Source organism: Gekko japonicus, unplaced genomic scaffold (genome assembly GCF_001447785.1).
Source record: "Gekko japonicus isolate JY-2015 unplaced genomic scaffold, Gekko_japonicus_V1.1 scaffold581, whole genome shotgun sequence".
In the NCBI taxonomy this organism is placed as follows: Eukaryota; Metazoa; Chordata; class Lepidosauria; order Squamata; family Gekkonidae; genus Gekko; species Gekko japonicus.
The window spans coordinates 819090-839595 of NW_015172570.1; the positions used below are offsets into that span (position 1 = coordinate 819090).

The 20506-nt window shown below is 40.1% G+C and overlaps 1 protein-coding gene and 1 pseudogene across 1 annotated transcript; both read left to right on the top strand.

Moving 5' to 3' along the window:
• The first annotated feature begins 8 nt into the window (after positions 1-8).
• Positions 9-962, top strand: LOC107118951 (annotated as a pseudogene).
• A 2483-nt stretch (positions 963-3445) lies between these two features.
• On the top strand, positions 3446-20419 carry FAM98B (family with sequence similarity 98 member B). Its single transcript, XM_015421355.1, has 8 exons — positions 3446-3529; positions 12215-12363; positions 15355-15489; positions 16434-16606; positions 16846-16926; positions 17164-17280; positions 17856-18023; positions 19624-20419. The coding sequence occupies exons 1-8, from the start codon at positions 3465-3467 to the stop codon at positions 19861-19863; spliced, it is 1128 nt and encodes a 375-aa protein (XP_015276841.1). The 5' UTR covers positions 3446-3464; the 3' UTR covers positions 19864-20419.
• The last annotated feature ends 87 nt before the right edge of the window (positions 20420-20506 follow it).

The following is a 20506-nucleotide window of genomic DNA, read 5'->3' on the forward strand; positions in this document are numbered from 1 at the left end:
CTGTACACTGTGTCATTCATTGTAAAAATCTAGTTGCCAAAAATCTGAGTGAACGCCTATATAGGTCATTATATTATGTCATTAAAGCGGTCAACAAAACCAGAAGCAATTCACTGAATGACAGATTGTTTGGACAACTTTGTATTGAAAACAATGAAGAATTCAATCGCTTGCAGCTTCATACAGAAGTTTGTTGGCTATCAAAAGGTGCCTGTTTGGATCAGTTTTATAAACTCTTTGACTCAGTGCTAGTGTTCCTAGAAAACAAAGATGATGCTTTACAAGCCAACTTGATTGATTCCAAAAAAGACATAGCTTATTTGACAGACTTGTTTAATAACTTTAATGAAACAAATCTACAGCTCCAAGGCGATGAGCTGAATTTAATCAAAACAAAAACTGTTATTTCTGTGTTTGTGGCAAAACTTCTTCTGTACAAATGAAATTTAGGATGAGGAGAATTCAGCCAGTTTCCAAATTTATCAACAGTAGAAAAACATGATGAAGACTTGCTTACCTATTGTCAGCACTTGGAGGCTCTCTATTCTGACTTTAATCAACGATTTGAAGATATTCTTCAAACGAACATACCCGACTGGGTTTTGGACCCTTTTTCAAGTACAGGCACAGAAGAATCTCCAGAATTACAAGAAGAACTTATAGAAGTAACAACAAATGAGGAACTTAAATTTAAATTCAAAGATGGCTACCAACAGTTCTGGCTGCAAAAGCAGATACCTACACTGTATCCTGGATTAAGGGCTATAGTACAAAAGTTTCTAATTGCATTTCCTTCAACATATTTAGTGGAACATGGGTTCAGTGTGGTCAGAGATCTGTTAACTAACAAAAGAAACTGACGGCAAATAGCTAATCGCAGTGATTTAAGATTGCTGCTGACAAAAATAGAGCCAAACATTATTAAATTGATAGCAGTGCACCAGGTTCATCCTTCTCATTAGGATTATTTTTAATGTCATTTGTGATTTTAATATTATCCTTTGTTATCTTAATTTTCTGTGTGTATGCAAATGTTACTATGGTTGATTTTATAAAATACTTTTATGATTTCGAGCTTCAAACAACATCTTTCTTTACAACAACATCTTCAAACAACATCTTTCTTTACTATGTGCAAATTTGTCACTGCATCTTTTTGTCCACTTCTTGAAGGTAGATTTCCAGGGGGCCGCTGAGTAATTTTTTTTCTGAAAAGGGGGCGGTAGGCCAAATATGTTTGGAAACCACTGATCTATACTGATGATAAGCTAATTAAAAATTATATGCTATAATGCTAGAAATTAAAACCCAAGACAAAGTGGTTAGCTGCTCTATGGTTAAATGGGCTCAAAATTTGGGGCATAATATTGATCTATATCAATGGTCCAAGGTATGGAAAACAAGCATAAAAATTACTAAAGCAATTTCTTATAAAGAAAACATTTATAAAATGCTCTATAGATGATATATTACACCAGATAAGCTATCCAAGTTTTATCCTAATATGTCAAATGATTGTTGGAAATGTCAAAAAAAATGTTGGTTCTTTTTTCATATGTGGTGGACTTATGATAAAAGCAAAAAGTTTTGGGCTTGGACACATGAAATATTGCAAATAAATAAATAAATAATTAAAAGTAACTTACCCTTTGTACCAGAATTGTTTTTGTTGAATATACTTCCAGAAAATTGTAAAAAGCAAAACTCTTATCTTATTTTACATGTAGTTACAACTGCTAGAATATTATATGCTAAATATTGGAGAAGAAAGGAGACATCTTCCAAAGAAGAAATAATAACCAAACTACTTGAAACTGCTGAAATGGATAAATTAACTTAAATTTGAAAGGACATAAAGAGGAAAATTTTGAAAATACATGGTCAAGACTTTACAGACGGATTGAAGAAGAAGCAAACTCCGGAGCATGAGAGAAGACAGGAGGGCCTGGTGTGATGTGGTTCATGGGGTCATGAAGAGTCGGACTCGACTGTGTGACTGAACAACAAGAACAACAAAGAGGAAAATGTTGAAAATACATGGTCAAGACTTTACAGATGGATTGAAGAATACATAAAATGAAGCCTGAATATAACTGCAATAGAGAACAATGAGAGCATCTATAATAAAAACATAGTACAAAAAAATCTTGACATAAATGTACCTTTCATACCAGAATTATTTTTATTAAATATTATTCCACAAAATGTTAATATACAGGATGTATGTATGACTATACAGATTGTAACAACAGCTAGAATGTTATATGCAAAATACTGGAAAAAAGAAGAAACACCGTCAAAGGAAGAACTAATGTTCTGGTTGTTGGATGCAGCAGAAATGGATAAACTAACTTTACAATTACATGAAAAACAAAAAAATTACTTTTAAAGAAAATGGGTGAGATTTTACAACTGGATACAAAATTATCTTGGAGAACTTAAAACATGAAATGTATCAAAAGCTTTACAGACGAGGGCTAGAAGACCTAGAGTTTACAAGTATACCGTAACTTAAGCTGATGTAAGAGTATAGTGTCCATTATGTTAGTATTTTTTCTGTTCTGTATCTCATTTCTTTTCTTTTCATTTCTTTGTAGTATCTTTCCTTGAAACCAATAAAATCTGTTTATAAAAAAAGAGAGAGTATCTATAATAAAATGTGCAAAAGTTATATTTAACACTATAAGATGTAGAAATATACTTTTACTGAGAGATGTATGGATAACCTAACAGATAATTCAGAGTTGGAGAGATTTTCCCACGGTATGCCTGTATGTATTATTATTGGTTTTGTTTCTTTGTCTTTGTTTGTTTGTTATAAAAATAAAATCAATTACATGGAAAGTTTACGTGGAATTAACCTTTGGAACCGTAACTATTCCTAGTGTTTTTGTTTTTAGCATGTGAAAATATCAAGGAGACTTACTCGCATATTCACCGGTGTCCATAGGTCCTTCAGGATGAAATGAACCAGACCGGAAACTACTTCCAGTTTGATTTATTAAGTTTCTCTAGTCAACTTCACAACGCCATTGATCTACGTGAGATTCGGGGCTGAGCGAGTGGCTTGCATTGAGTGTCATAGTCGGAAAATGGAACGAAGCCAATCACCAACCTTTTCCAACGGCGGCTGTTCGTTGACTAACCCTTATAGATACGTTTGCTGTTCCCGACGGGTTCTTGTTAATTTTGTGCAGACTGTCATGCACACCAGAGCCCTTTATTCGAGGAAATGTGTAACAATATGAATGGACAGTACTGGATATTTATAATGGAGGGGGAAGATGAAGAATGAACTGTAAAGAGGCTTAACATGAATAGCAATTCTGACACGCGTGGCGGGCGGGATCTGTTGATAGGAGAGAGGAACCAAAGAACCGGGCAGCAGGGGCCGGTGGGGCCTGTTTGAGTGAGACACCGGATAATTGCGTTGGGGCGGGACTAAGGCTGCTGCGGGAGCAGCAATGAAGGAGCTGGCGCAGGATCTGAAAATGGAGTGTGATATTCTGGACGCGCTGGAGGCTTTGGGGTGAGGTGCTGGGAGAGAGAGAGCTGCGGCATGAGGCGGGGGATGGAGAGACTTCCGTTGTGGGCGGTGGGCGCAGCAGAGTGGGTGGAAGGACTGCTTATGATGTGCATTTACTCCAGTTCACATAAAGATACCGCCTCGGCTACCCAGAAAGGCGGACATGAGCCAGCCCTCCCTTTTCTTGGCCAGCAAGCCTCACAGTACCCTCAGCACTCTTTTCCTGTTCCCTTCCCAGTATCAAACGCCACCCCCCACCCCGTTCCCTGTGAAATCCGGAAAGGGGTGTTTTTTTTGCGCTCTTTCGGCCGCATGTGTGTTGAATGATAGTTACACAGATGCACATTAATGTCAGGCAGGTTTATTTAAAAGTCAGTCTGTATTAAGTGGAGAAGACTGGATATGATTGCACTGTTAGATGTAATCTGGAAGGGAGCTGTTTATAACGGTGCGCAGGCTAAACTTTCACATCTAAAAATCTTCTTTATGAGAAATTGGATGTGAAATTATTTCAAGCTGGCAGTTCTGATTCCGTGTTTTTTTTAAATTAAGACAAAGAAGGAAATCCAATAATGAAACAGTAGATGTGTTCATATGCTGACTGCGTATAGATTTGAACACAGATCTGATTTGAGCATAGGATCTGATTTTTTGCTGAGAGCTAGCAGTTGCCTTTTCTGGTTGTTGAAGACTTCCCCCAAATATATACTAATAAACTATTAGCTCTCTTCCTTTAGTAGATGACCTTCCAATTTACTTTTGTGAGATTGTGGGCTCTTCATTGTGAATGTCATGCCTTCTTCTGTGAGTAAAAGCTCATGACAAATGAGTTTTAATTTTTCTTAACACTGGATGAGCGTAAGAGCACCCAAGCTGACTCAGATGAATGGTTCATCTAGTTCAGTGGCAGGTCAGATGCCTACAAGCAGGGCACAAAGGCCAAAGCTGTTTTTGCCCATCAGGATTGTTATTCTGAGGTTACTGCCTCTAAACATGGAGGTTCAGTTTACACAATGTGGCTAATACCTGTTGCTGGACTTAGAATCTGTAAATTTATCTAATCCTCTTTTAAAACCAACAGAACTAGTGTTGTTTCTATATCCCAGAGGTCCCCAAACCTTTCTGAGCTTGTGGGCACATTTGGAACTCTGACACAGAGCCCTACCTGGCACTGGCCACTTTCTAAGAACAGTTTGTAGGAGCCGGAAAAGGTGTTGGCAGGCACCGTGGCACACACGGGCACCTCATTGGGGAACCCTGCTATATCCTCTGGCAATGAATTTAGAAGTTATGCATCCTTTTATAAGCATTTGCCATACCCCGCAGTTGTCTGTTCTCCAAACCAAAAAGCCGAAGATGCCTTAGGTTTTCCATAGAAGGGTGCTTCCCCAGTGAGCACTAGCTGTTAGGTAATGACTTCATTCACAGGCATGTCAGACCTAATGTCATGATTGAGCTTTATGAAATTATTCAAGGAGGAGAGAGAGTGTATAACACTAGAATTGGGGGCACCCTGTCTAATTGAGGGGCAATAGATTCAAGATGGACGAGAAAGCATTTCACTCAGTGAATGATTAACAGTGACACTGTAAGCAGAGTTACACTCTTCGAAGCCCATTGACTTCAGAGAACTTATAAGCATTCCGGTCTTCTTAGGACTGCATTGTAAATTGTGGGGTTCATTGCTAGTGAGTGTAGTGATGGCCACAAGCACAGATGGCTTTACAAGGGCATTACACAGATTCACAGAGGATAGATCCATCAGCTGCTACTAGCCACGATGTCAATACTAATGCTAGGACAGAACATCTGGGTGAGGCCTAGCAAACACTTGTTTTATGGTAGAGATATCCCCCCCCAATCCGACAAATTGTTCCCTTTTGCCCTACTGACAAGGCAGTGCCACTGAATTTCCTATAAATGAATGCCCCATGGCTTCTGCTTGCCTGCCTTCAAGTAGAGGAAGTAACATATGAGCAGAAGTTTACATGTACTGAGTTATATGTGATCGCTATAATTTATGTTGTTGTGGCCATTCAAAAAAAGTCTGTTGTCATTGCATGGAATCAAGCATGTGTGCACTGATTTAGCTCACACATTATTTACCTATGTTGTTCGCACAAGCATTCACAGGTAAGACATTTGGTGATATGTCATATGTGAATCAGTTTTACTGGACCCATCAAGAAGATAACACAAGGTAAAAAGATTACAGCTTTAATAGTCAATACTGTAGTCTGGATAAGGAACACATGTCATTCCAGTGTAGGTCAGAATTGACTTCCTGAATTTTTGTACTTTCTGCTTTTTTGATCATCCCAATTCAGTAGTGATTTCCTTCCCCCCCCAAGTATTAGAACTTCCATGGGCACATGGAGTTCTTCCATTCATTTCAGTAGAAGAAGTAGGTCCATGTGCTGACCTGCTCCCTCCACTGAAATTCACAGAAAGGTCAGCCACATAGTGCCCATTTTATATATCATGCAAAAGCAAATAAAGGTTTGAGTTAAATGAATGCTCAGTGGGGGGTGCACCTCCCTTGACCAGAGTAGTTTTATGATGTGTGGTTTTGTAAATGCATGCAGGTCATACAGTTTACACTCTGAGTTGCAGCACACTTACTGTATTTACTAGAAAGGAATACAACCCTAAATGTAAGATGCCCCCTAGAAATGCAATACCCCCCCCCAATATTACTGAACATAACTGTAACTTTTATGTGAATGTAAGATGACCCTCTCTGTCTCTCTTTTTTTCTGGCATACTTGGGAAAAACCATAGGCTTGCATAACAGTAAATACCAGTAAAACATCTTATAGTGCAGTAAGCAGAATCACACCCTTCTAAGCCCATTTGATTGTTAAGCATATATCTAAAAATTAGAGGTGTAAAATTGTGCGTGTCCATCGGAAGCAATTAGAAATATTTCTAGCTTTTATCTCAAAATTATGATTAAAACCTGGTAAGTTAGAGTTTACTGTAGGTGCTAATAAACCTGATTTAATGTATTTGGGGGGCTGATAATCAGTGTAATCAGTGTATTAAGTAAGCAGTTGGCATGGGGGGGCGCGTCGTGTGAGCGGGAATGGACGCCTGAGCACAAAGCTCTTCTCCAACTTATATAAATCAATATAGACAATCAACAAAAATCTGCAAAATGAACATTGAAAAATCAGCAGAGAGAGAGGCAACTGTCTAAAAATCATCAAGCTGCAGAAATTTGGTCAGCAAGCCCGTTTTTTCTGAGATTTATCCAATGGTGAGTTTGCTGAGGCGGGAGTCGCAGCCAATCTAAAATGGCGGATGAGAACATAGAGGACCAAGAAATCCTCACTGGAGGACAGGCTGCTATTAAAAATGGGATCTTTACTTAGACCTGTCCAAGACCAACTAATAGAAATAAAGAAAAATATAATTGTGGCCCCGGTCACACATGCCGAATATTGCGGGGGGGAGGCGTGGCTAATTGCCCCGACGCAGTTTGATGCGCGATTACGTGATCAGACACGTCGGCGGCACACCACAGGTCCTTCCCTCGGCGCCAGCGGGTAAACAAGGGACCGGAGGGGAATGCTGCACGCTGGCGCGATCACACCACAGGCGTCTGGAGGCAGCCTGTGCCAAATGTTTACTAGTACCTTGGAGGTACTAGTTTTTTAAGGTGCATTGTCAGTGGTAAGCCACCGGTGTGCTCCACTTCCCAGATGTTGGGGTGTGATCGCGCCCGGATAATCTGCCCACCATCCGTGCTTCTCCCGCGGCAATTTTGCCATGTGACCTGGGTCTGAGACTCTCAAAAAAGCGGAGTGCGCAATGACTCTGGCTGAAATGGTAGAGGAAGAAACACACATTTTGCAAACTGAAAATGCATCTATGCAACAGAAAACCCTCTCTCTTGAAATGGAACTGCATAAGAACAACATTAAATTTAGAGGATTTCCGGAACAACTGAATACAAATGAGGAACTTTCTGACTTTATGGCAAACTGGCTAGCAATTATCCTTAATCTAGAGAGGATGTAGTACCAGTGATTGTAAAGGCCTATCGCATCGGTTCTCCAAGAAACACCCAAAGGAAAGGTCGAAGAGATATTGTAATAATGGCTTTAGACTATAGAGTAAGGGGGGAAAAGATTATTAAATGAAGCAAGAGTGAAAGGAACATTTGATTTTGAAGGACATAAAACTGAAGCATTCCCAGATTTACCTTCTGAGGCCATAAGTAAAAGGAGAGAGCTAAAGCCCACTACTGTGAAACTACAAGAGGCTAAAGTTAAATACAAATTGATTGGTTCAGCAACTCTACAAGTTATACATAAAGGTGAACGTCTGCAAGCAACAAGCTCTGCATATGGTCTGACTTTATTACTGAAACTAGGTTTAAAAACCCCAGATGACGCTGACAAGAGAAACTCAAAACAGAAGTTGCAATTTAACACAACTCCACCCAGGGAAAGTAAAATTCCAGTATCTCATGCAAGAAGAAACACAGAACATTGATTTTTGCTATTATAAATATATTAGGTTATGTCATGTTTTTTTAAGCAATAGAATGTTTTGCAGCACATTAACAGTAAGATGTTTTTTGTGTAAATAATACTACAGAATTGGTTATAGGGGTAGGTTGGGAACGAAGGGGAAAGCATAGTTGAGGCTCTTGGAAGAAGGTACCTTAAAACGGTCAGGATTTTAATTCTGATTTCCTGCTTTTGGTTGCAGGAACATGTAGGTATTAAGGTTAGTTGTTAGATAGGAATAGGTTAGGTAAGCTTGTAGTTAAGGACGTTATTTTAGAGTTTAGTTTTCTAATTTTAATTTAAATTAGTTAGTACCAAGTAAGAATAAGTTTAGGAACAAGAATAGTGATAAATAATACAAAGGAATAAGAATGGAGAGTAATGTTTTTGTTAAAAGTTAATACTGTAGCTGACTTGTTACTGAAGAGCTATTGTTCCAAATTGTTATATAAGGTTATATTGTTAACTTATTTATTTTATTTTATTTTAAAATAATAAAACTTCGCGACCCCATGGACCACATAACGCCAGGCCCTCCTGTCTTCCGTCATGCTCTGGAGTTTGCTTAATTTCATGTTCGTTGCCTCGATAACACTGTCTAACCATCTCATCCTTTGCCGTCCCCTTCTTCTTTGACCTTCAATCTTTCCCAGCATCAGGGTCTTCTCCAGTGAGTGCTCCCTTCTCATTTGGTGGCCAAAGTATTTGAACTTCAGTTTCATTATCTGGCCTTCCAGGGAACAGTCAGGGTTGATTTCTTTTAGGATTGACTGATTTGATCTCCTTGCAGTCCAAGGGACTCTCAATAGTCTTCTCCAGCACCATAGTTCAAAAGAATCTATTCTTCGGCACTCGGCCTTCCTTGTAGTCCAACTCTCGCACCCATACATGACTACTGGGAATACCATTGCTTTGACCATGCAGACTTTTGTTGGCATGGTGATGTCTCTACTTTTTATCATGCTGTTTAGGTTCGCCATCGCTTTCCTCCCAAGGAGCAGGCGTCTTTTAATTTCATGACTGCTGTCACAGTCTGCGGTGATCTGGGATCCCAGGAACGTGAAGTCTGTCACTACTTCCCCGACTTCCCCTTCTGTTTGCCAAGGAGTGATGGGGCCAGATGCCATAATCTTAGTTTTTTTGATGTTGAGTTTCAAGCACACTTTTGCACTCTGCTCTTTGACCCTGAGCAAGAGGCTCTTTAGGTCCTCTTCACTTTCTGCCATTAGAGTGGTATCGTCTGCATATCTGAGGTTGTTGATCTTTTCCCCAGCAATCTTAATTCCCGCTTGTGATTCATCCAGGCCAGCATTTCGCATGATGTACTCTGCATATATATTAAATAAGCAAGGCGACAATATACATCCTTGTCGTACTCCTTTTCCTATGCTGAACCAATCAGTTGTTCCATATCCGGTTCTAACTGTTGCTTCTTGACCCTTATACAGGTTTCTCAAGAGACATGTGAGGTGATCTGGTACTCCCATCTCTTTAAGGACCTGCCATAGTTTGTTGTGATCCACACAGTCAAAAGCTTTAGCATAGTCAATGAAGCAGAAGTAGATATTTTTCTGGTACTCTCTTGCTTTCTCCATAATCCAGCGAATGTTGGCAATTTGATCTCTAGTTCCTCTACCTCTTCGAAACCCAGCTTGTACTTCTGGCAGTTCTCTATCCACGTACTGTTGAAGCCTAGCTTGTAGGATCTTGAGCATGACCTTGCTAGCATGTGATATCAGTGCAATTGTGCAATAGTTTGAACATTCCTTAAGAGATCTCTAGTCCTTCCCATTCTATTGTTTTCTTCTATTACTTTGCACTGTTCATTCAGGAAGGCCTCCTTATCTCTCCTTGCTGTTCTCTGGAAATCTGCGTTCAGTTGGGTAAATCTTTCCTTTTCGCCTTTGCCTTTCGCTTTCCTTCTTTCCTCTGCTATTTGTAAAGCCTCATCAGAAAGCCACTTTGCTTTCTTACATTTCTTTTTCTTTGGGATGGTGGTGATTGCTGCCTCCTGTACGATGTCACGAACCTCTGTCCATAGTTCTTCAGGCACTCTATCTATCAAATCCAGACCCTTGAATCTATTCTTCACCTCTACTGTATATTCATCAGGGATGCGATCTAGGTCAAACCTGAATGGCCTCGTGGTTTTCCCAATTTTCTTCAGTTTAAGTCTGAATTTTGCAATGAGTAGCTCATGATCTGAACCACAGTCAGCTCCAGGTCTTGTTTTTACTGACTGGATAGAGCTTCTCCATCTTTGACTGCAAATTATATAGTCAATCTGATTTCGGTGTTGCCCATCTGGTGATGTCCATGTGTAGAGTCGCCTCTTAGGTTGTTGGAAAAGGGTGTTCGCTATGACCAGTGTGTTCTCTTGACAAAACTCTGTTAACCTTTGCCCTGCTTCATTTTGCTTTCCAAGGCCAAACTTGTCTGTTATTCCAGTTACCTTTTCACTTCCTACTTTAGCATTCCAGTCCCCTATGATGATGAGGACATCATTTTTTGGTGTTAGTTCTAGGAGGTGTTGTAGGTCTTCATAGAACCGGTCCACTTCAGCCTCTTCTGCATCAGTGGTTGGGGCATAGACTTGGATTACTGTGATGTTGAATGGTTTGCCTTGGAATCGGACAGAAATCATTCTGTCATTTTTGAGATTGTATCCCAGTACAGACTTTTGCACTCTCTTGTTGACTATAAAGGCCACACCATTTTTTCTATGGGATTCCTGGCCACAGTAGTAGATATAATGGTCTTCTGAGTTAAATTCGCCCATTCCTGTCCACTTTAGTTCACTGATTCCTAAGATATCGATGTTCAGTCTTGCCATCTCATTTTTGACCACGTCAAGCTTACCTTGATTCATAGATCTTACATTCCAGGTTCCTATGCAGTATTGTTCTTGGCAGCATTGGCCTTTCCTTTCACCATCAGACACATCCACAACTGAGCGTCCTTTCGGCTTTGGCCCAGCCGCTTCACTCTTTCTGGGGTTACTTGTATTTGCCCTCTGCTCTTCCCCAGTAGCATATTGGACACCTTCCGACCTGAGGGGCTCATCTTCCGGCGTCATATCTTTTAGCCTTTTGATACTGTCCATGGGGTTTTCTTGGCAAAAATACTGGAGTGGGTTGCCATTTCCTTCTCCAGGGGCTCATGCTTGGTCTGAGTTTCTCTGCAATTTCTCTACAATTTCTCTGTAGCCTCCCTTAAAGTCATTATCCACGGCATAGCCCACAGCTTCATCGAACCACGCAAGCCCCCTCGCCACGACAAAGGAGTGATCCATGAATAGTGATAAATAATACAAAGGAATAGATATTATAGATAGCTTGCACCTTGTTTAATAAGAATGGAGAGTACTGTTTTGGTTAAAAATTAATATTGTAACTGACTTCTTACTGCAGAGCTATTGTTCCACATTGTTGTATATGGTTATATTGTTAACGTTTTTATTTTATTTTATTTTAAAATAATAAAATATATTTGGGGGGAAGTAAGCAGTTGGCATAATAGAACCACTATAATATGGACATTCTCAAGAAAACCTTTATTTTTAATAAGCAAAATTATGTTCAGGCACACTTTTAAATTAGATGCTGCTTCTATACATATTGTGCAGATTTGTTGTCACCAAGCATCCATATTGAAGTTTTGTTTATATTAAACATTGAAAAATGTATAAACAACATGAATTATCTAAAAGTCGCATTCACATACCCAGTTATCTAGAAGAGAAGATTGGATTTATACCCTGCCTTTCACTACCCAAAGGAGTCTCAGAGCGGTTTACAATCCCCTTTCCTTTCCCTCCCCACAACAGACACTCTGTGAGATAGGTGGGGCTGAGAGAGCTCTCCTGAGAACTGTCCTTGAGAGAACAGCTCTGAAAAAACTTATGACTGATCCAAGGTCACTCCAGCAGCTGCATGTGGAGGAGTGGTGAATCAAACCTGGTTCTCCCAGATTACAGTCCATGCTCCTAACCACTACACCAAACTGGCTCTCTAGTATCAAAATCTAGTATCAATGCAGCCTTATTTTTGATTCCTAGAATATTTATGAATTATGACATAATTACCAACCAAATATCCCCCCCTCTGCTTTTGAAAACTGATGCCATTACTGACTAGATAGTAAGTTTTGTATTTTGTGTTTTCTTCCTTAGGTACAAAGGTCCTCTTTTAGATGAAGATGCCCTTAATAAAGCAGCAGAAAGTGGTCTGGCTTCAGATGACTTCTGTGAACTTTGCGTTTGGTTAAGTTCCCAAATACAACCATTGTGTGATCTGGAAGAGAGCCTCTCGTCGACAGCTGGTAATTCCATGTAGTTTAATGGAATAAATGATGGTGCTTAGTGTTTGCTTCAGTCATAACTGGAAATTCAGCTTCTGGTTCCATTTTGGATGTAAAAAAATTGCGCCGAGCAGTAAAGAAGCACAATGGGACTTCTGTGGCTTTGATATTCTGCTTGTTAATGGAAAAAGTTGTCTCTGCAGTTTTGTCACATGAATGTAGGGAGTCCAATTAACCCCCCAAAAATAGTTAAGGGTGAGGAGGATCAACTGGAACTGAACCTTTATTACAATATTTTTATACCAGCTTTCTCCAAGGATTCAGGATGGCTGATAAGGTTAACAGATGCCAACTGCAATAAAACTATGCCTTAGATCCACACATGGAAATCCTTCCATCTCTGGAAATGCTCTGTTGGATCCAAGTCAATGCAAATAAAAACCAAAATAAGAAGCCCGTCTAAAAAACAACCGCAATAAAATCCAACCTGTAGCACTCCCAAAGGGACAATTAGTAACAGACTCGAGTAAAAGGGCCTCCAACATAAGACCAGTTTACAGGCCTTTTGAAGACAGGGAGCAAAGGAGCCTATGACAGACCCCTGTCTCTTTCCCAACACCCAGGCAGGATTTTCCCACCAAAAAATATTTTAGTTCCCCATAGTGACTGAATTGCCCTCCAGTAGCATGTATTTCTTCTTTGTTTGATAAGCTTAAATTGTCCCAGCCTGTCACAGATATTTGTTCAGGCTCTAGACCCAGTCCAGGAACTTGAGGGAAAGACAGGAGTTATCCTGTTTTATAAGCCCTCATGAAATGGCACTTGAGGCAGATTAACTTTAAAAAACAGAATACAGATTTTATTAAACAGGCAGGGAATATATAAATATGAGGATACATGGTATAGAGGTTGCTGACAGGAGGACGCCAGGCACGCTGGGGGCGGGGCCACGGCCATACAAGGGAAAACCATAGAGTGCCACGTCACTTCCTGGTGACGCGCACGCCAAGGTGGGGTTTCCCCCGGGGCCCGATTCTGCGGCGGCAGAAATCGGGCCTCCAAAGCGGGGGTTTACCCACCCCCTGCCCCCACTTGGCAGCCCTATGCCTGACAGAAATCGCTGACTTCCAAAGTCTCTTCCCTCAGAAGCCAAGCCATTTGGCTACAGATCCAGACTTTAGATTTCAGACAAAGACCAAAAGGTGAATGAATCTTTCCGATCCAGATCAGCTGTTTTTATTTCCTCTCTAAGCTGATGCTGACCAATCAGAGAGTGAGTAGAGCAGCCAATCACATAAGTTCTTTTTTCCAGGGAAGATTAACTCTTGAACTCCCTGACCCTCTGATACAAGCGGCATTTTGAAAAACCTGCTTATCTTTGCAATCTGTCACAGAGCCCTTGGCAGACTTTTTCACAGGCTAAGCCCAGTGACAGAATATCCTAGAATGAGCCAAGGAGGAATGGACCAGTGAGCAGGAGATGACCAGATGAGTATAGCTGCACATGGGATTATAACCGGAGATGTGAACTTTAAGGAGAAGGTTCCAGGTCATGAAGGGCTTTCAGAAGAACTTGACCATAAATTGGCAACCTGTGAAGATGTTGCATGTTTGAAGCAGCTAGTCCCTGGCAAAAGATGGACTGTTGTCTTTTGCATTAGTTGAAGCTACTAGTGTAGCTTCAAGCATGTGAGACGAGATATATCAATAACAATTTAAGCTTTGGTTTTTAATTAAATGAATTCTGATTTTTAATTTGGATTATTATATGTGTTGTTGTTGTTTGTTTCCAAATCAAAGCATACATGTTCTCTCTCATGCAATTTCTAGCAATAACCATCTGGGAAACACTATAACTTTGAAACTGCTAAACTTCCCCGTTATTGTATTGGGAATGGAATCCTTTCATTGTTAATAATTTTATGAAATAATTAATGTTTGGAAATGGAACATTTTCTGCAGAAAATATAAAGCACTATTTTTTTTCAATTTCCTCCCCACATCTCTATAACAAATTCAGAAAGACCTCTGTCTCTTTCAGGCCCTAGAGGCGTAGGTGAAAAAAGATTGTTTTTCCAACCACAACTGCTGACTTCTCTGGAAGATACCTTAATCAAAATCCTTGGACAACTTCTCTCAATGGTTTCATGTAAATGGAATAAAATGTTCAAAAGCAGCAGGCAAGAGAAGTTGCCCCAGCAGTAGTGGTTGATGGGAACTCTAGTTAAGGGCAGAATGACGCCTTCTTCTTTCCAAAGCAGTAAAATGGAGGCACAGGGTAACTTTCCCCTAGGGAAAAGAGTGTTCAGTTGAAAATCCCCTGACGGGAACAAGCGTTCTAGTGAAGAAGGCAAAGGTAGCTGGATCCAGTTTCCCTAGCCCTCCTGAACAAGTGAATCCATTGTGTGGGAACTGTATATTATGCTGTTACCACAGATTAGTATTTGTGTAGTATTAGCTCCCCAAATGCCTTTCTCTTCTTGCCTGGAAGCACTCTTGGGTGCTTTCTGTACCATTTAAGCCATCACTTTTGATGTTGGCTGTCCAGATCTGGTCTCAGTACTGTGAATGTGGCTGCAGATTTATATAATGGCATCGCATTTTTAATTCTTCCTTGCTTATACAGAGGGGGAAATTAGAATTAGCTGATGTTATGTTTTCAGTGTCTGTTTTCCAAGTAAATGTAGAAAGAATAGCTGGGGACTGAAATTCATTCTGTCCTATGAGTAGACAATGCAATTGACCAAGGTCTGGAAAATGTGGTACAATTGCCTATTAATAGGCTGTTTAGAATGATATTTTTCTTAAGATAAATATGTTGCATTCATTCACAGAAACTGCTTTGCAATAATACATGTCTTAAGATGAAAGCCAAACTTTTTATCTGAGCTGGTTCAAAACCAAACATTCCAGCTAAGTTCAATGTGGTTGAACCAGTTACAGAGCCCATGTTTAAAGTTAGCGCTTGAACCATTGCCAAACTGATTCCCCCACTCTTTGTTCTTTTGAAAGATGGAAAAGATGTTGAAGGTTTACAGCTGGAGATGAGCTGTTTTTTAAAAGAACTGGCCTGTCCTTATTCTACACTTGTATCAGGAGAAATTAAAGACCGATTAAAGAAGAAAGAAGATTGTCTTAAAGTCCTATGTAAGTTGACGGAATGTTTTCCTTACAGCACCGGAGTGGGGGAGGGGAAAAGAGTTCACTTTTCCTGTCATCCATGTTTTGCAGCAGAGTTCAAGATGGGCTCCTTCTGTATAGGAGCTTGGGCACAGTGCTTTCTGAGCCCAACAGTGCAATCCTAAGCAGAATTACACCCTGGAGGTCAGTGGACTTAAAAGGATCTAACTGTGCTTAGGGCTGCACTACAGATCTCTCTCTCCCTCTCCCTCCCCCACCCCTCCACTGACTTATAGCAGCCCTCTAAAGTTTTCAAGCCAAGAGGTGCACAGAGGTGGTTTGCATTGCCTTTTTCTGCATAGTGACCCTGGTATTCCTTGGTGGTCTCCCATCCAAATACTGATCAAGGCCAATCCTGCTTAACTGCTTCATAGATCTGGTTCCCATGGCTACATTCCTCATTCACAGGTTTAGTTGTGGAAAGGTTAATGTGACCTGGACTGTGCTTGGTGTCAGCAGGTGGCCGTTTCTGTAGCTGCTGCTGGCAAGAGAGCAGCCATGTGCACAGTCTGGGTCAGGCTGACCTTTCTTCCATAATCATGTACAGTAGGATGTGTTAGTGTAAGCTACTCTAATGGGCTTGGAAAGAAAGGTGGATGGCCCTAAATGTGGATTTCTTAGCAAGGATTCACTATAGTTGTCGATGTTGATTTTAAACAAAGGACACTACATCAAAAACAGGGTTTTTTCATAGGAAATTCATTATCATTAAAAAACAGTGGTAACAATGATAACAGTGCATTGTCTTTGCATTTTTGGGGGTCTTTTAATATTAATTTCCAGGTTTATATCCCACCCAGACTGGCTACAGCATTAGCTTTGCTTGTTTATTGACTGAAACATAAACAGAATTCTCCCCATGTTTTCTTAGATACTTTTATGTCTTATTTCCCACCTACCCCCTTTCCTAGTATTTTTGAGTACAGAACTTCAGGCTTTGCAAGTCTTGCATTTCAAAGAACGTAAAACTTCTCATTTGGCAAAGAATAATGAAATCCATCAAGAGCTCCAAATGATCTGTGATGCCTTGGGTCTTCCAAAGTTATCTGACATTCCAGTCTTGTTAAGCAATGCAGAAGGAAAGGTACAGTGTGCATTTTCTACATTTGAACATCTTACATAAAAAAGTACCACATACCTGTAATGGTAAACAAAAATTTCATATTTAAAGTGATTCAGGAGTCAGTGAGAACAAGAAAGAGAGCTAAAGTGTTTTTGAAAGTTCTTTCATAGTTAGGATAACTACCTGGAACTGAAGGAGATTGTTAAAAAAAATACCTTGGACAAATTAGTGGCTTTATATTATGTTTCTTTTTTTTTAAGGTTAAGGATGTTTTATCAAAAATTCCAAATAGATGTGTGGGTAAACCTCTGCTCAAAACTCCTCTGACTCCAGATCAAACGGTAAAATCTTTTGTTCACTTTACTGATCCACAGTTAAGGGATTAAATGCGTGCTGTTAATGGCTGTCCTTTGTCTGCATTTGGATTGAAATTCAACATACTCTTTCAAATCGGTTTGAGTACAGATAGGCTTCTGCCTTTGTCTGGGTAAAACAACAGGGTTCTGGAATCATTAGGTAAAAGCACGAGGCTTGTATAATTATTTGACTTTTGAATTATTTTTGCTCCGATACTGTAGGAAAGGCTGGAAAAAATCAATGACGCCCTTTGCAGTGAATATGAATGTCGCCGACGCATGTTAATGAAACGCTTAGATGTAACTATACAGTCTTTTGGGTGGTCTGATAAAGCAAAGGTAAGTATGCTATATTGTTTACTTCCTGTAGCTGAGTTTCCTGCAATCTCTAAACAGCTTTATTTTGCAGAACCACAGCTAAAGTTCTCCTCAGTAGCTTTGTTTGTTGCAAGAAAATGGTAACTTTAAGAGACTGGGTGGTGTCTGTGGCTCCGTTCTACTAATGCTTCTTTGTGTCAGCAGCAGCATTTTTTCCTTACAGGAAAAGAGTAATTGGCTTAAATTCAGTGGATTGTATTCTGTGTACTTTTTCTCATGTAGTGATTTAAAGGGGGCATATTCTAATGCAGTCTGTAACCATGTATGCAGCTATGTCTTTTTTGAAGTTGCTTCTGCAGAAAAAACTGAATCCACGCATGATTCACTTTACTGACAAATCCTGGTCAGCCTGTTGCGTGGCACCAGTCTATGGCATCATTCACTGCCATTTTTTAGGCTTTCTGCTATATCTTCATCTTTTGTAACTTTAATTGCAATTAGTGACTGGCTGCACTTTAGCCAGAACATAAATATCAAGTTCCCTCCATTTGTGTGTATGTTAGATGTATAGTTCTGGAAATACTGTCTTTTTGTAGGTGAAAACAGATGATATTGCAAGGATTTATCAACCCAAGCGTTATGGACTGGCTCCTAAATCAACTATTTCATTAGCCCATCTTCTGGCTGCCCGAGAAGACTTATCGAAGATCACAAGAACAAGCAGTGGGATTACACGGGAGAAGACAGTTTGTGCCATCAATAGAGTATGTTTTTTGTCTCTAATGCAGCAACAGTTCTTTTCGTTTTCTTGAACTGGCCTGTTACTAATTTGTACCTGTTATGGTTATAAAAAATTATATAACACTTGGCAATGTATTGGTTGGATCCAAGAGACAGCTTGCAGAAGGACTTAGTGGTGTATTTGGGCTCTATGGGGGGAAGGTGCATTGACCACAGCCAGAATGTGCCCCCCCACACACCACCAGTTAATGGTTGCATTGGGAAGGTGGGAATTTAAAGAGCCAGTGCACTGCTTGTCCCTTCTGCATCTGCTCTCAGGATGTGGAGGAGCAGGCTGTGGGTTTCCCACTTGTTTAACTGGCATGTTTGATTACCTGGCAACCCCAGTTACCCAATGATGCCAGTTAGCACAACTTTTACTGTATTTTGGTTGTAAGGATCTCCTGATTTTAAAAAGGATTTTTGGGACCAGTAGCTCCCTAATTGTGGAAGGTGGGGAAGTATCAGCTTTTCCAGCTCCTTCCATGAGCTTTTCCACTGCATCCAATCCTTATATCTGTTTATCCTCATACTAATCTTGTGAGATAATCTTGATTGTCAAAAGTAACTTCTTATATCAGTTATCAGTGTTAATTTGAACCAGTCTGTAGATATTTGTGAATGCTGGTGACCTATTATAAAGCTGGAGCACCTATATGGAAATCCTATGAAGAGGTATACAACTACACCATCTCAGAGGCTGCACCTTACAGGCTGTTTTTGCTGAATATTGCTCCAGATCTTTAATTGATGGTTTTGTTTAATAGATTCTCTGATTAGGGATCAAGTGCCAAAATATTTTTTTGTGAGTATAAAACACCTTTGGAACTGGGAAAGAGAAAAGAGTTCTCCTGAGATTTTTAAGGATCGGGTAAATTCTATGCCATTTTTAAACTGTCTTAAATTGGCAGTGTGAGGGCACCAGTTCAGGAACTGGCCAAAGTATATTGACTTTGGTTTCATTAGTCTGGGGGAAACTTCAGTTTGAAAAACCATACCAGTTCAGACAACCCTTAGTTTTTGCTAGTATGAGACTGTGGCATAGACAGTATTGTCACAAATAATGTGTGAAATGGCCTGACATGTCTGCAGTACACAGTTAGAAAGAGAATTCAGGGTTTTTAACAGTGAGTGAAAACTCCAGCCCTTGGAATACATAGAAAGAAACAATGAAACATTATACATCCAAGACTGTTGTGTCCTGTACAATAGTTTAGCGGAGGCATGGATTTCTGAAACCTGCTGTCTTGTACAATCTTTCTGTGTAATCTCAAAGCACCACTTTCTTACTGCTGCATTATATTAAGTACTCTACAGCTGTTGATATTTTCTTTCCATGCACAAACTGATGTCTGCCTGGTGCTCCCATTATGATTTTGTTGTCAAAGAACAATGTGAAGGTCTTTCTTTTTTTGTAAATCTGTAACACTGAGTGAGTGCTATTTATGTGCAGTGTGACTTCTGCTACTTCAGAGTAACATTGGTGGCTGCGAACATGGTACATTTTTATTTCCTTCTTGTGAAAGAATGGCATATGAATGTTCACTGGGGAAATATGACCTTATTAAACTGCTTTGTTTACAGGTCTTGATGGGCAGAGTACCAGACCGTGGAGGCAGACCAACAGAAATTGAGCCACCACCTCCTGAAATGCCTCCCTGGCAGAAGAGACAAGATGGTGGTGGGAGAGGAGGAAGAGGCGGTTGGGGAGGAGGGGGTGGAGGGAGGGGAGGAGGTGGTTTTCAAGGGCGAGGAGGATACAGTGGGAGAGGTGGATATGGGGAGTCCTACAGTGGAAGGGGAGGAGGATACAGACAATATTAATGTTAATAATGCAAATAGTACTATTTTCTTCAAGCAGGAAGTGTAGGATAAATTATAGACTGGCTTCACAGCATGACATCTGAACCACATAAACATCCTTACTGATAAACTTGCTATTCAGTGTAACCACTTATGATAAATTTTCTACCTTCTGTTTCTGACATTCATTGTCTTCAAATTGTCCACCTGTGCAGTTGTCCCTCACAACCTGCATAGACATGCTTGGAAGCCCCCAGTGTAGAGACTTCAAGTGTTGTGTACATGCATTAAAATGGGCATATATGAACTTGGTCTCCTGTGATAGCCGAGGATGTAGGGGATGTGCAGTTTTCTATGCATATCTGTGTAGAAAATGTGTCATGCGTGAAGTTTTCAATATTTAGTCACATAAAGATCTGACTTGTCAAAGAAGCCATTGTTTGTTTTTTTGTTTTTGCTTTGATACTCTGTGCGCGTACCCTTGAGTATTTGGATTTTTATGTAATGAAGTACTTTTCAGAAATCTGAATAGAAAAATGGATTTTCTTTTATGTGTTTAGATCTCAGTCATTGTGTTTTACAAAAAATGATACATCCAGGTGGGCAGCTGTGTTAGTCTAAACCAACAGAGTAAAGTTTGAGTCCAGTGGCATCTTTAAGACCA

What these genes read in the sequence shown, in the direction of transcription:
- FAM98B (XM_015421355.1), top strand. Translation starts at nt 3,465, where the DNA reads ATGAAGGAGCTGGCGCAGGATCTGAAAATGGAGTGTGATATTCTGGAC. An exon ending in GAGCCTCTCGTCGACAGCTG is followed by an intron (nt 12,364 to 15,354) that starts GTAATTCCATGT and finishes TTCTTTTGAAAG; the next exon opens with ATGGAAAAGATGTTGAAGGT. An exon ending in TAAGCAATGCAGAAGGAAAG is followed by an intron (nt 16,607 to 16,845) that starts GTACAGTGTGCA and finishes TTTTTTTTTAAG; the next exon opens with GTTAAGGATGTTTTATCAAA.